At 43.3% G+C, this 16,792-nt stretch overlaps 1 protein-coding gene across 1 annotated transcript in view; it reads left to right on the plus strand.

Moving 5' to 3' along the window:
- Positions 1-16,792, plus strand: part of LOC124721581 (26S proteasome non-ATPase regulatory subunit 5-like) — a 197,084-nt gene that overhangs the window by 40,299 nt on the left and 139,993 nt on the right. The window contains exon 3 of the mRNA XM_047246625.1: positions 1,685-1,924. Coding sequence (XP_047102581.1) covers positions 1,685-1,924 — 240 coding nt within the window. The remainder of the gene's footprint in view (positions 1-1,684; positions 1,925-16,792) is intronic.

Consider the following 16,792-nt stretch of genomic DNA (forward strand, 5'->3'; position numbering starts at 1 on the left):
GGGGCTCTGATGTTTGTGAATGTAAACTTAATGTCTGCGTCTGAAGCAGACTTACGCCATCTTTATGTAAGGTGATAAAACTGCTAAAGTTTAAACAAGAAGGATCCTAGCTGGACAGTGCAAAGATAAAAACATCGTTCCTTATAAAGTAAAAAGGGTGTGGTCACATTAGCTATAGAATATCTTTGAGAGTGTGACATATGTGAACAGCGATTGCAAATGTATGTGTATGTAAACAGCAAGGAAAACACAATAACATTCTATTTCTGATCGGTGTGGTGAAAATTTGTCATTGTGATTTGGTGTTCATATGAGAGGACTGTCGAGTTGTTTTCCAGATAAGTTAAAATGTTCTTTCGGATTAGACCCGAACCAGCAATCTCTGGACATCATCATATAAAATTAGGCAGTCTACCACTCTAACAACTGAGCTACTGAACAACAGTTTTCACTAGGAGTTTAATTTTGCTGAATAATGCTAGCCTTCATTGTAACAGTAGGAGAGCATACCTCGGAGGCAAGTAATGTTAACTTCACATTGCAACACATTTTTAATTAAGTTAGTGAACTTCGACATTGATGTAGTGGCAATTTGCTGGTACAGTGCAATCACATTTTCCGCATCTTCTCGTTCTCTGGAACACTCAAAAACATCTTTTCAGGAGTCTTTATAGATGTATTTTTACAGTATGATATTACACACCATTTGTAACCAATTTTTATAAATGTAAATTCCAAAACAATTTATCACTGTGAATTAGCATTATGACAATAGGAGCAGCAAGCTAGCCAGTGACATCACAGGCATCACATGACTAGAATGGAGTGTTTTAGTGGGCTTTCTAATTATTTGAATTTCATTTCTGTTTTTATTAAAGAATACTGAAATTCAAGAGGAGAAAAGCATGTTAGGAGCAAAAAGGACATAATTAATCATTAAGACATTTTCCAGAAAACTATCAAATACACTATTCTATCACCCCTATGTACTGTCTTTATCTGATACCAACAACAATGTTACCTGCAGCTATACATGATGATGGTCAACCTGGATATTTGTCATCCTCCACAGCACAGATTCTGCCAGTTTAAATTGAGGTGGTCATGGTACATGCTTGGTATGGTGACATGAAAAACCCTTAGTGTGCACGATGTTGATAATGGTGCCTTATCCACCCAACCCACAGACTGAACGAGATAACATTTGGTTATATAATGAGTCATGACCAACCGGCATTGGTGCCAGCACGAGGTCGGTTGGCATTCCTATCATGTGACATGCTGAACTATTCCATGTGTCTATGTGACAGGAGCTGCCCTCTCCAAAACAGCAACTATATCTTATTCGACTATTTATGAGTAAAAGCAGTGTTGCTGAAGTTTGATCAAGTAATCAATATAAGAAATTTTCACACACGTGCCAGAAATCCTACCAGATACTACTGTCCCATCATAAGTAATGTTGTTCCACATGAGATGATAGTTGTTCATTATTGATATGCAATACTTCTGGTTTTCCACATAATTTTTTAATGTAATACAATTGGTGTTTTAATGTATTTATTGTAGTGTGTTTTCATGAATTTATTATGTAATTGTATGTTAGTTTGTAAATTCTTAAATCACAGAATATTTAAGTTGTGCCAATGATACATTATAATTCTGTATTTCCTCTGTGTATCAGCTTCTGAAAGCAGTGGAATTTGAGAGCCTGTTGCCAGTGATCTGTGAGCAAGGCTTACTGGCAAACTCAGTTATGTGTCTGTTTACAAACGACCTGCACCTCACAAAACTTGCATCGGAATTTATAATAAAAATGTCTAAGAATCCAACGACAATGAAGACTGTTTTATCTGGACAACCTTTGAGTTATATGCAGACATCTAAAGCAATGAATTCAGAATTCTCATTTAGAGTTTATGAGGTATGGATGTCATTCTTTCTATAAGTAAATTGTTGTTCTTTTTCAGACAATACTAAATTTTAAAACTTATAAATTTGTGACAGACTGAAAAATGTTTGGAATAGAGAAATAACTATTAAAAATAGTGATACTTCATGACAGGGAACACAGTTTCAGGACTGATAAGATTGTCGCGATGTGCATGTAAATTCCACATCATTATGATTTATTGTGCAAGTGATTCTTGGAACATGAAACTAGCTAACTCTCACCTTTAGCAACAGATAACTAAAGATGAAAATGTGTAGTAATCAACAAGATGATTTTTTTTCCTTTAAATAGTGTGCACATTCTTTCCCTTAAGTGAGAATATTAATGAATTGGGCACACCCATCTAAGCTGATATAAGAGGCGCGACAATAAAGTAATGAGAATGATGTGAAAAAAAGTTGCTTACCGTTTTAGTAAAGTTTAGTGTTGTCTCCTTCAAAGTAGTTCCCTTCTGATTGCACACACTTCTGCGCTTCTGCCATTGATGGTAACATTTCTCAAACTCATCTTCTGTAATATCCTCCAAGACCCTCGTCACAGCTTTTTGGACATCTTGTTTGAAAATGGTGTCCCTTGACCGCCGTTTTGATTCTTGGAGTGATATCTGGTGAATAAGATGGCTGTGGTAGTACTGAAATTTGTTTAGAGATTAAAAATTGCTGTACTGACAGAGCAGCATGGGATGGCGCATTATCGTGATGCAGAATCCACTTATCAGCAATGTTGGCGCAGACACGAAGAACTCTTTTATGAAATCTTTCTAAAATTTCTATGTAGTAATATTGGTTAACTGTTTGTCCAGGAAGCACCCACTCTTTATGAACAATTCCCTTGGAATCAAAGCAGCACACAAGCATGCATTTCACTTTTGACTTTGACACGCGAGTTTTTTTTTTTCGGTTTGGGTGATCCCTTTGAGCACCATTGCGAACGTTGGCGTTTTGTCTCTGGATCGTACTGAAAAAACCAACTTTCATCACCAGAGATAACATGGCTCAACAATTCTGGATTGATTTCTGTTTGCTCTAACAGATCAGTTGCCACATTTTTCCGTGTTTCCCACTGTTGTGGTGTGAGATTTTTGGGGACCGTTTTTGCACAAATCTTTCTCATACCAAGAACTTCAGTTATTATTAGACGAACCATTTCTCGATTGATGTTCAGTTCTTCCGCAATCATTTTCACAGATAATCTTCGATCAGATCGTACGAGTTCACGCACCCTGGCAAAGTTGACATCCGTCCCTGAGGTTGATGGTCGTCCACTGCGGTCTTCATCTTCAATATTCGTTATGCCTTCACTAAATATTTTATGCCAACGAAAAACTTGAGCTCTTGACATAACCTCCTCTTCAAAAGCTTTATGAAGCTTACCGTAAGTTGTCGTCGCATTTTCACCCAATTTAACACGAAAAGAAATGGCATACCGTTGCGCAGTATTATGCGGTTCCATTTCCGTGACAAGACACACAAACATGTGTTAACTTATTACAGCACAATTCATGACTGAGCAGTTGCATCGTAGTGCCGCTTGGACTAGAAGCAGCTTATAGACCAAGGTCAAAGATATTGTGCCTACGCAAGCCTGCAGGGTTGCCACATCTTGTAAAGAAAATCAGTCTCATTACTTTATTGTCGCACCTCGTAGAGACGTATTTCAGTTTTCACTATTGCAGTGATATGGAGACGTGTTTGTTTTCACTATTGTAGGTTTTTTGAAACCTCTAAAAATCGGGGTTTTTAAGTTATGCCAATGATATATTATACTTCTGTACTTCCTCTGTGTATCAGCTTCTGAAAGCAGTATGTGTAAAATCTGTGGTGTGTGACTTTATCACACCAATAGATTGTGCATTAGTATGTTACTTAGGATTTGAAGAAATGCAAGGCAAGTTCAGAAAGTGTGTATGAAGTTATTAACAATAATCTATTATTGTCTGTATGTACTTACACCAAAGCTACTGGAAATATCAGTAGAAACTTTGATATTGGTGTGGGAGCTATGTAAGAGAGAGTGTCACTGGTAAGGATTCAGTGATTTCTTCTGCTCAATGTTTCAGAGCAGTGAGACAAGCTGCAATCCAAAGATGAGTGAAAACTCTGACTGTGGATAATAGAGTATTATCATTGTAATTTTGGAACATCTGCTAATAGTCAAAAACATAATAATTTATCGTTAATATCTGGGAAGCTGTTGGTCGGTTAGAGTTGATATTAGTTGTGTACATGAGTTTGTAATTGGGAATTTGAATGCACCTGGAGCAGGAGCAAAATGTGAGCTCTAAATGCCTGCATTTATCAGACAATAAAATGACCCTGAATGTACGGTGACCCCCCCCCCTCCCTTTTTTTTAAATTGCTCTTGAGAAATTGTTATTTTTACCATACTATGACTAATCAAAATTACAGATGGTTTTATTGATATAAAATATCTGTCTAAAAAGTAAACATTATACCTATTCTCATCTTATGTCATTTATTGTCTGGATTTTTCTGTAAAAGGAGATAATAATTTTTTAAAAAAGGTTTTGCATTAATTTTTATCTTCATGTACTTTTTTGCCTATTATCTAACCCAGGGGTCTCCCATACCACTATTTTTAGTAGTCATTATCACTGTTATCATCATCATCATCATAATTTGTAAGTCTACTGCCATTTCTTCCTTCCTGGCAGACCTCACGTACATCATCATCTTCTGAGCCAACCATAGCATTGTGATATTCTGTCCCAGACAGTAAGGATCCACTGGTCCAGTATGGATACTGAAGGTTCCTTTAACTCCTATCCCCCACCCCCCTTGGAGTGAGGGCATGATCTCCTTGAAGAAACTTCTGCCTGTAAAACTGTCACAGATGAACCTTGAAAAGTCAGTTCACAACCACATCCATTTCATTGAAGTTGTGAGGTCATACCACCAGAGGTCACACCACCAGGAATTATCGTCAGGTCTGTGTTGTTCTTTGATATCATGTCCCTATCTTCCTATGTGTGACAACCCTTGAAAGAATCCAGTACCAACTTTTTCATTCTGTTAAGCAAAAAACCTAGTATTCTGTTCCAAATAATCTTCTATCAGTGTGGCATCTGTTTGTCTGTCATCAATACCTTTTCTTGGCATTTATAAGTAAATCCTGGAAGCAGTTAAGAATAGGCACGAGGTATTCCTGCCTGTTGTAAGATGCGACTAAAAGGAGTCTTACATGTTTCGGCCTTTATGTGATGGTCCCCTGTAGGGTTTGACCACCATTTCTCAAAATTTTCCCAAAGAGCGAGCCAATTGGGGAAGGGCACCTTACGTGGTGCATCGTGTCCATCATGCATTGAGATCTTTAGCCCACTTTCTCGTCGTCGCATTGCAGTTCCGCCCATTCTCCATCTCTTGGGCGAGGACACATTCCTGGGTGTGTTTTTCCACCATGCACTATGCAGTGTCACTTTCTGTGCCGACAATGACCATGGACTTCCTTGTACCTCCTATCCAGCATGGTAGACAATCTGTTGTTGTGGAGCCACCATGTACACTGTTAGTTGTAGCCGCCGACAACACAGGGATTGCTCTGCTGATGCCTGTGCTGTTAACTCCCCACGTATGCCAAGGAGTAGATGCCCATCACCCTGGGGCATCGAGACTCCCGGCAATGGCCATCGTGCTAGATGGCCTTCGCTGCGGCTGGGTGGCGCCAGTGGAGAGGGGCCCTGGTCGGAGTGGGTGGCATCGGGGTGGATGACACGCCATGAAGCGTAGTACGTCATCTCTTGCAGGTGGTCTGCTGCCAGCAGTCTCTAAGTGGGCAAATTCTAACTTTAATGCTAAGAAATATGACCCCAAGTCATTCCCCTCCCTGGCCACACCATAAGAGGAATGCCAGGCTAAGGATGACAGTGAAACTTACTTGCCCCGGTACCTCGTATGTATGAGAGTTGATGTGGAATCTTTCATGTCCATGAAGCCTCTGTTTTTTGTGGAGAATTTGGAGGACAAGTTTGGGGAGGTGGAGGGTTTGTCCAAAATCCGCTCTGGGTTAGTTTTGATAAAAACAGCATCCTCTGCCCAGTCACTCGCTTGTGGCAAGTTGGGAGATGTTTCTGTTGCCATCACGCCTCATAAGAGCTTAAATATGGTCCAGGGTATTATATTGCACAGGGACTGTCTTTTGCAGTCAGAAATTGAGCTGTGCACCAATTTACGGTGGTGAGGTGTTCGTTTTGTCTGACGCATCCATTGGGGTCTGAGGGATAACTAGGTTGCCACTGGAACATTAATCTTGGCCTTTGAGGGTGACACGTTGCCCAAGAAGGCCAAGGTGATTGTCTACCGCTGTGACATCAAGTGCTGGAAGTTCGACCATCCTCGCCTCCCATCTGTGTCAGCTAAAGAGAACATCATTCACCTTGCTTGCCAGACTGCAGGATTTTACAGAAAGAGAGGAGAATAATGGAATATAAGACCCTGGACCGACTGACCTACACTGAGGCTAAGAGGAAATTTGAGTGCCTACATCCTGTGGCTATGACCTCCTTATAACCCGCCTCTACGAGAACAGTTGTCGCCCCATCAGTTCCTCGAATTCCTGTCACTTCTCAGAACTGGGAGACTACACCTGCCCCCTTGGTCATGGGGGGGGGGGGGCATTTCCCTCCCTGTTGCTCCTGCACCACCTACTTTGGAAGCAACAACCCCCCAACCATTGGGGATTTCAGTCCCCACTTCTGAGCGAGAGAAGCGTAAGGCTTCTTTGGCTCCTCCCGCTCGGGAGGGGTCCCTTGGGTCACTCCCTTCTCAGGTTTGTGCTAGTGGGAAAGATGACACCCGCCAGCAGTTGAAGAGCCCAAAAGCAGCTGGTCATAGGGCTTCACGCTCATCCTCAGTCCCGGAGACTGATTCAGTGAAGTCCTCCCAGCCAGGGAAACCCAAGGAACAGTGCGAGAAATCGAAAAAGAAGACCCCTAAGAACAAGAAACTTGCGGTGGCACCCACACCACCGCTACCTACAAGTTCTACGTCTGAGGATGGGGTGGAGATTCTGGCGTCCCCTGAGGACCTAGATATAGCCGGACCCTCAGACACAATGGATATAGACTGCTCATTGAATTTTCCATGCGTTTCCAGTCTCATGATTATGTCATCATCCAGTGGAATTGCGGTGGCTTTTTCCACCGCCTGGCTGAGCTACGGCAACTGTTAAGCTTCACACCTGCTTTCTGCATTGCCTTCCATGAATCCTGGTTCCCAGCAATGCAGATCCCTGTCCTCCGTGGCAATAAGGGGTATTACAGGAACCATAGCGAATGTAATAGAGTGTCAGGTGGAGTTCGCGTTTATGTCCTAAACTGTCTGTAGTGAACCTGTGCCCCTTCAAGCCCCTCTTGAAGCTGTGACTGTCAGAATACAGACGACGCAGGAAATAACTGTCTGGAATGTATATCTTCCTTTAAATGGTGCAGTACCCCAGAATGTATTAGCTGCACTGATTGATCAACTCCCTAAACCTTTCCTACTTTTGAGAGATTTTAACACCCATAACCCCTTGTGGGGCGACACCTGCTTACTGACCGAGGCAAAGATGTCGAAACTTTACTGTCTCAGTTCAACCTCTGCCTCTTAAATACTGGGGCCGCCACACATTTCAGTGTGGCTCATGGTAGATACTCGGCCATTAATCTATTCATTTGCAGCAGGACTTCTCCTATCTATCCACTGGAGAGCACATGACAACCTGTGTGGTAGTGACCACTTCCCCATCTTCCTGTCACTGCCCCAGCATCAGGCCCACGGATGCTTGCCCAGATGGGCTTTAAACAAGGCGTACTGGGAAACTTTCACCTCTGCTGTCACCGTTGACTCTGCCCCACATGGTAACATCGATGTGATGGTTGAGCAGGTGACTACCACAATTGTTTCTGTGACAGTAAACACGATTCCTCGCTCTTTAGGGTGCCCACGGCGAAAGACAGTCCCTTGGTGGTCGCCAGAAGTCGCTGAGGCAATTACAGAGTGTCAGCAACCTCTACAGTGACATAAGCGACACCCTTCCATAGAGCATCTGATGGCCTTTAAGCGGCTCTGTGCCCGTGTACACCAGCTTATAAAACGACTGCAACAGGAGTGTTTTGAGAGGTACGTGTTGACCATTGGGTGCTATGTGTCACCCTCCCAAGTCTGGATGAAGATCAGACATCTTTTTGGGTACCAGACCCCAACAGGTGTCCCTGGCGTTACCATCAATGGCATGCTATGTACCGACACAAACATGATTGCCAAGGACTTTGCTAAGCACTATGCTCGAGCCTCTGCATTGGAGAACTACCCCCCCCCAGCCTTTCGCACCCGCAAACAGCGGATGGAAAGGAAAGTCCTCTCGTTCACTACACGCCACAGTGAACCCTATAATGCCCCATTTATGGAGTGGGAGCTCCTCATTGCTCTTGCACATTGCCCCGACACAGCTCCTGGGCCAGATTGGATCCACAGTTAGATGATTAAACATCTCTCGTGTGACTACATGCAAATTCCCCTCATTATATTCAACCAGATCTGGTGCGATGGCATCTTTCCATCGCAATTGCAGAAAAGCACCATCGTTCCGGTGCTCAAACCCAGCAAAAACCCGCTTGATGTGGATAGCTATTGGCCCATCAGCCTCACCAACATTGTTTGTAAGCTGCTGGAACATATGGTGTGTTGGCGGTTGGGTTGGGTCTGGTCCTCGAGTCACATTGCCTACTGACTCCAGCTGTAGAGTCGTCGGTCTCACGCTCTCTGTATGCAGACAACTTCTGCATTTCATACTGCTCCACCAGTACTGGTGTTGCTGAGCAGCACCTACAGGGAGCCATTCACAAGGTGCAGTCATGGGCTCTCGCTCATGGCTTCCAGTTTTCGGCTGCTAAGTCGTGTGTCATGCACTTCTGTCGGTGCCGTACCGTTCATCCAGACCCAGAACTTTACCTTTATGATGATCCACTCACTTTTGTTGAGACATATCAATTCTTAGGACTGGTTTTCGACACCCAATTGACTTGGCTACCTCACCTTCGTCAGCTTAAGCGGAAGTGCTGGCAGCACCTCAATACCTTCTGCTGCTTGAGCAACACCAACTGGGGTGCAGATTGCTGTACTCTGCTACAGCTCTACAAAGCCCTTGTTCAATCCCGCCTTGACTATTGGAGTCTGATTTATGGTTCGATCACGCCCTCAGCATTGCATTTACTCGACCCAGTGCACCCCTGTGGCGTTCACCTAGCAACAGGAGATTTTAGGACGAGTCCGGTGGCCGGCGTCCTTGTGGAGGCCGTTGTTGCTCCAGTGGAGATCCAACATGCACAACTGCTCACCAGTTATGTTGCACACATTCGTGGTTGTCCTGAGCATCCAAATTACCATCTCTTTTTTCCACCCACGGCAGTTCATCTCCCGCATCAGTGGTCCAGGTCAGGGCTGACAATTGTGGTTCGCGTGCGATTCCTTCTTTCTGAACTGGATTCTTTCCCGTTACCACCTCCCATCCAGGGCCATCTACATACACCTCCATGGTGTACACAGATTGGTCTGGGTCTTTTGCATGACTTAGTAACTCCTGCCGCTCTTCACTGTCACTCCCTCTAAATTCTTGTTGTGTTCCGTGGCTCTGAAGTGGTTTACACCGATGGCTCAATGGCTGATGGTCATGTTGGTTTCGCCTGCATCGACAGAGGTCATTTTGAACAGCATTCCTTGCCCGATGGCTGCAGTGTATTCACTACAGAGCTGGTGGCCATCTCTTGTGCACTTCAGTATATCCGTTCATGCCCCGGGGAATTGTTTCTTCTGTGTACTGTCTCCTTAAGCAGCCTACAAGCTATCGATCAGTGCTACCCTCGCCATCCTTTGGTAGCGTCCATCCAGGAGTTCATCCATGCCCTGGACCGGTCCCGTCATTCAGTGGTGTTTGAGTGGACCCCAGGACACGTTGACATCCCAGGCAACGAACTTACCAACAGGCTGGCCAAACAGGCTATGCGAAAACCGCTTCTGGAGATGGGCATCTCTGAACCTGACCTGCGTTCTGACTTACGCCGTAGGGTTTTTTAGCTTTGGGAGATGGAATGGCATAACAGTACACACAACAAACTGTGTGTCATTAAGGAGACTACGAATGTGTGGAAGTCTTCTATGTGAGCCTCTCGCAGAAATCAGTTGTCCTCTGCCGGCTCCACATTGGCCACGCTAGGGCAGCCCACGGTTACCTCTTGCGCCGTGAAGACCCGCCTGAGTGTCGGCGTGGTGCCCGATTGACAGTGGCCCGTATTCTGGTGCACTGTCCCACTTTGACTGCCCAGCGACAAAATCTTGGGTTACCGGACTCGTTGCCGCTAATTTTATCTGACAACGGCTCATTGGCTGATTTAGTTTTACCTTGTATTCGGGAGAGTGGGTTTTATCATTTGATCTAAGTATTAAAGCATGTCCTTTGTCCCTCTGTGTCCTCCAGCCTAGTGCTTCTGGGGTGGAGGTTTTAATGTGTTGCAGAGTGGCTGGTTTCTCCTTTTTTATTCTTGTGGTCAGCCGACCACGGTAATCTACTTTGTTGTTTTAATCTCTTCATCGTGTTTCTTGCATTTCTGTGGTTTTCTTGTCCCTTTTGTCCATTTACATGTTTGTTGCCCTTCATCGTTCTTGTGAGTTTTCCTTTCATCCTGTTTTAAGTTGTCAGTCTCGTTTGTTTTATTCTCACACTTGTGGCATTGTTTTTATCCAGAACAAGTGACTGATGACCTCATAGTTTGGTCCCTTTCCACCTCTTTTAATCCAACAAACCAACCTGCTATCTGCTTGTGCACCCTGCATTACGTTATTGCCAGAACTTCTGAAGGGTACACTTTTAACACCAATCACATTGACAGTAACATTTCACAGCTTATCAAAGTGTTGTTCTCTGTTGCACTAAGCTCTGTCCTCTTTATCATCCTCAGACACCAGCCAGTACTTGCTTTGAATTCTTCAATGCATGCAATTTGACAATTCTTCTTTACCTCCCCATTTTGGAATTTCTCGTAGTTGGGAAGCCTTCACTGCATTTGCCTGACATACATCTACATCAACATAGATTCTCTGCAAGCCACCATATAGTGTGTGGCGGAGGGTATCCTGTACCACCACTGGGCATTTCCCTTCTTGTTTCACTTGCAAATAGAGCAAGGGAAAAACCACTGTCTGTATGCCTCCGTATGAGCCCTAATTACTCATATCTTATCTTCATGGTCCTTATGTGCAATGTATGTTGGCGGGAGTAGAATTGTTCAGCAATCAGCTTCAGATGCCATTTATCTAAATTTTCTCAACAGTGTTCCTTGAAAAGAATGTCGCCTTCCCTCCAGGTATTCCCATTTGAGTTCTTAAAGCATCTCCGTAACATGTATGTGTTGTTCAAACCTACCGGTAACAAATCTAGCAACCCACCTCTGAATAGCTTCGATGTCTTCCTTCAATCCAATCTGGTACAGATCCCAAACACTCAAGCAGTACTCTTTTTAAAAATAGGTTGCACCAGCGTGCTATGTGCAGTCTCCTTTACAGATGAACCACTCTTTCCTGAAATTCTCCCAACAAACTAAAGTCTACCATTTGCCGTCCCTACCACAGTTCTCACATGTTTATTCCGTCTTGTATCGCTTTGCAAAGTTACACCCAAATATTGAAACAATAGGACTATGTCAAGCAGGACACTAGTAATACTGTATCCATACATTACAAATTTGTTCTTCCCACTCATCCACATTAACTGACATTTTACCACATTTAGGGCTAGCTGCCATTCATCACACCAACTGGAAATTTTGTCTCAGTCATCTTGTATCTTCCTACAATCACACAACTTTGATACCTTACCATATACCATAGCATCACAGCAAACAACTGCAGATTGCTGCTCACTCTGTCCGCCAAATCGTTTATGTATATAGATAACAACAGCAGTCATATCACACTTCAATGGGGCACTCCTGACAATACGCTTGTCTGATGAACACTTGCTGTCGAGGAGAACATACTGTGTTCTATTATTTAAGAAGTCTTTGAGCCATTCACATATCTGTGAACTTATTCCATATGCTCGTACCTTCATTAACAGCCTGCAATGGGACACCACATCAAAAGCTTTCTAGAAATCTAGAAATATTGAATCTGCATGTTGTCCTTCATCCATAGTTCGCTGTATATCATGTGAGAAAAGGGCAAGCTGAATCACGCACGAGTGGTGCCACCTAAAACCATGCTGATTTGTGGACAACAGCTTCTCAGTCTCCAGAAAGTTTTATTATTTTCGAACTTAGAATATGTTTAAGGATTCTGCAGCAAACAGATGTTAGGGTTATTGGTCCCTAATTTTGCGGGTCCGTTCTTTTATCCTTCTTATATACTTAAATCACCTGTGCCTTCTTCCAGTTGCGTGGGACTTTGTGCTGGGCGATAGATTCGGTAAGGGGCCAGTGCCATAGAGTACTCTTTGTGAAATCGAACTGGGATTCCATCTGGACCTGGTGACTTACTTGCTTTCAGCTCTTTCAGTTGTTTCTCTAGACCAGGGATCCTTATTACTATGTCGTCCATACGGGAGTCTGTCCAATGGTCAGATGAGGGTAGGTTTGTATGATTCTCCTGTGTGAACAATTTCTTGGATGTGAAATTTAAAACTTTGGCTTTCATTTTGCTATCTCCAATTTCCACAGACTGGTCAACAAGGGGCAGAATGGAAGCCTTAGACCTACTTAGCAATTTGATGTATGTCCAGAATTTCCTCGGGTTCTCTGCCAGATCTTTTCCTAAGGTGTGATGGTGGTAGTTGTTGTACGCTTTGTGCATAGATCTTTTCACAGACGAACGAATCTCTACTAACCTTCGCTTGTCATCATTTGTTCATTCCCTTTTGAACTGGGGGTGCAACAACCTCTGCTTCCTCAGCATCCTCCAAATTTCATTATTAAACTATGGCAGGTCTTTTCCATCCTTTATCCACTTACTAGCCACATAACTGCCCAGACCACGATTTACAATCTGCTTAAATTTTACCCATAATTCCCCTACATCCATGTTACTGGTCACTAAGTGATGCCAATTCACTTTCTAAGTGAGATGCTAATAACTGCTTATGTGCCCTATCCAGCAGAAACACTCTCCTAGCCTTCTTGACTCATTTGTTAACATTCATAGTCATAGTTGCTATAATGACATCATAATCACTAATCCCCTTTCCCATACTGACATTGCCAATAAGTTCCGGCCTATTTGTAGCTACAAGATCTAAGATAATCCCATTGCGTGTGGGCTGACGAGCTAGCTGCTCGAGCTAGTTTTCAGAAAACATGTTCAGAAGTATTTTGCATGACTGTCTATCTGTAAACCCCTCCCCCCCCCCCCCCCTCTCTCTCTCTCTCTCTCTCTCTCTCTCTCTCTCTCTCTCTCTCTCTCTCTCTCTCTCTATGACTCTAGAATAGTCACAGCAGAATTGCATTGCCGGTAAAAACATCCAACAATTAATTTGGTTTCACCTACACCTGTTAAATGTGACCAGATAACTTCACTGTCACACTCAACTTGGACCTCACTAGGGACAACAGTTTTCTCAACTGCACGAAACACTCCCACTCCTATGGCCTCTAATCTCTATCTTTCTGATATATGTTCCATGACGCACAAAATATCTCAGAGCTTTCGACTTCAGGTTTCAGCCAGCTCTCGGTCCCAAGAGTAATTTGACTGCGAGAACTGTCCTGGAGGACAGTAAATTCAGGGAAATTTGTTACAAATACTTAGACAGTTTACTAATAAAATTATATTGAGCAACCAGCTGCTCCAGTTCATGAAATATTTCCTGCTTCGGTCCCCTGAAAGTTTGGTGTGTAGAACTGCCATTCTTTAATATGTTCTTCATCTGACATCACCCATGAACATTTGCTCCTGTGACACCAAATTTTCTTCTTGCAGCACAGTTGTTTGTGGTCTATGCTTCATGAATTACCAGTAACTTAAAGTTTTTGTTGTCTTGTCTATCAGATCAGTTGTGAAGTGCAAACTTGTAGACCCAAACTTCTCAGCAGAGTCACTGCTGTGATTTCCATCCATTATTGATTGCAACAATTCACAGTTCTTACAGTGCAGAATACATAAGGAAATTGAATTTCAATAAATGAATTGTGAAATTGTACCACTTCAAGTTAACATTGTTGCCAACCTTGAAAATCAGCAGTGCTGTAGAGCAGTAGCAGCTGTAGTGTGTCTCCTGTAGAAATGTTTAAAGTGCATGCTGACAAGTAATTCCTCCAAATTTTTTATGTGACAACTCTTAAAGCTTTTAAAATAAAACAAATGTTATTAACATTCTATAACTTTGTTCTTCATGCCTATGTATTTATTTCTTAAAATGCTCATCCTGGCGATGAACACATTTTCCCAACAAGAGACCAGTTGATACCATCACTGTAGATTGTTTGACTTTGTTGACAGGGCCACATCATCACCTCTGCCTGCAGTGCTTCATCATTATCAAATTGAAGTCAACCAATGTGTTCTTTAAGTTTTGGAAACAGGCAAAAGTTGGATGGGGCGAAGTTGGGACCATATGGAGGATGATTGATGGCAGTGAACCTAAGGTGTTGGATTGTTGCAGAAGTCGCGGCACTTGTGTGTGATCTGACATTGTTGTGCTGGAGGAGAGGGTGCTCCATGTGTGGATGAACCGCCTGCACTGAGGTTGACCCCTCACCTGTGATTGAGTGGGAGATTATTCCAAAGTCTGGCAGGCAGCGAAAAACTTTCCGGGGGGCTGATTGTAGGGCCTCCCTGGTTCATTTGATGAACACGTTTCAGATGTTATCTGTGGCTGACGATGTCTCTGAGCCGGATGCAGTCGTCCACCCTGTTGCAGAGGAAGCTTCTCGGCCCGCAAGGTCTGGGCATTCACAGAGGGTGGGTTTGCTGGTATTTGAGAGCTCCAACATTAAGTGCATAATGTGGTCCTTTAGGAACATGGATGCCAAGGAGGGGAAGGAAGCCAGTGTGCATTACGAGGGAAGTCATTCTGGATGTGGAAAGGGTGCTTCCGGATGCCATGAAGAGTACAGAGTGCAGCCAACTGCAGGTGGTGGCTCATGTCGGTATCAGTGGCATGCGTCACTTTGGATCAGAACAGATTGTGTCAGGTTTCGGGTGGCTAGCGGAAATGGTAAAGACTGTTGCCAGTCTTGCTTCTGAGATTAAGGCGGAGCTCACGATCGACAGCATCTTCGATAGAACCGACTGTGGTCCTTTGGTGCAGAGCCGAGTGGAGGGTCTGAATCAGAGGCTCAGGCTGTTCTGTGACCTTGTGGGCTGCAGATTCCTTGACTTGCGCCATTGGGTGGTGGGTTTCCGGGTTCCGCTTAATAGGTCGGGAGTCTACTACACACAGGAGATGGCTACACGGGTAGCGGGGGCTGTGTGGAAGGGACTGGGCAGTTTTTGTAGGTTAGAGGGTCTCAGGGAACCACAGAAGGGGCGTCCGTCTAAAAGTGGGCAGGTAAAACACAGTAAGGTAGTTGTAGAAATGATTGGTATTGCAGTTGTAAATTGCCGTAGCTGTGTTTGGAAAGAACCAGAGCTCCAGGCCCTAATAGAAAGCACTGAAGTTCAAATAGTTGTAGATACAGAGAGCTGGCTGAAGCCAGAAATAAGTTCAGCTGAAATTTTTTCAAACGATGTAACAGTGTTCAGAAAGGATAGATTAAATACAGCTGGTGGTGCAGTCTTTAGTGCTGTCAGAGGTAGTTTGCCTTGTAGCGAAATTGAAGTAAATAGTTCCTGCGAAATAGTATGGGTAGAGGTTATACCTGACAATTGGACTAAACTATTAATTGGATCGTTTTATTGACCCCCTACTCAGAAGATATAGTTGCTGAACAGTTCAAAGAAAACTTGAGTCTCATTTCAAATAAGTACCCCGCTCATATGATTATAGTCGGTGGTGGCTTCAATCTACCCTTGATATGCCGGAAAAATTATACATTTAAAGATGGCGGCGAGCATAAAACATCATCCAAAATGGTACAGAATGCTTTCTCAGAAAATTATTTTGAACAATTAGTTCATGAGCCCACTCGAAGTGTAAAAAGTTGCAAAAGCATACTTGACCTTTTAACAGCGAACAATCCTGGACAAATAGTGAGTATTTTGACAAATACAGGGATTAGCGACCACAAGGCAGTTGCTGCTAGGCTGAATACTGTAACACCTACAACCATCAAAAAGAAACGCAAAGTCTATCTATTGAATAAAGCTGATAAAAATGCTCTTAACGCCTTTTTAAGAGACAGTCTTCACTCCTTCCGATCTGCTCATGTAAGTGTTGTGGAATGTTTTGCGAGAGATAGTATCGACAGCAGTTGACCTAAATTAATAAGTGATGGTACTGATCCCTCATGGTACACAAAACAGGTCAGATCGTTGTTGCAGAAGCAACGCAAAAAGCATGCCAAATTTCAAAGGATGCAAAATCCCCAAGATTGGCAAAATTTACAGAAGTTCAAAATATAGCACGTACTTCAATTCGAGATACTTTTAATAATTTCCACAATGAAATTCTGTCTTGAAATCTGGCAGAAAACCTAAAGAGATTCTGGTCATACATAAAGCACACCAGTGGCAAGATGCAATCAATACCTTCGCTGCGCAATAACAGTGGTGAATTCACTGATGACAGTGTCACTAAAGCAGAGTTATCAAACACTGTTTTCCGAAACTCCTTCACCATAGAAGATGAAGTAAATATTTCTGAATTCCAATCAAGAACAATTGCCAAGATATTCTCGGTGTAGCAAAGCAGCTT

The sequence above is a fragment of the Schistocerca piceifrons genome, chromosome X (genome assembly GCF_021461385.2).
Source record: "Schistocerca piceifrons isolate TAMUIC-IGC-003096 chromosome X, iqSchPice1.1, whole genome shotgun sequence".
In the NCBI taxonomy this organism is placed as follows: domain Eukaryota; kingdom Metazoa; phylum Arthropoda; class Insecta; order Orthoptera; family Acrididae; genus Schistocerca; species Schistocerca piceifrons.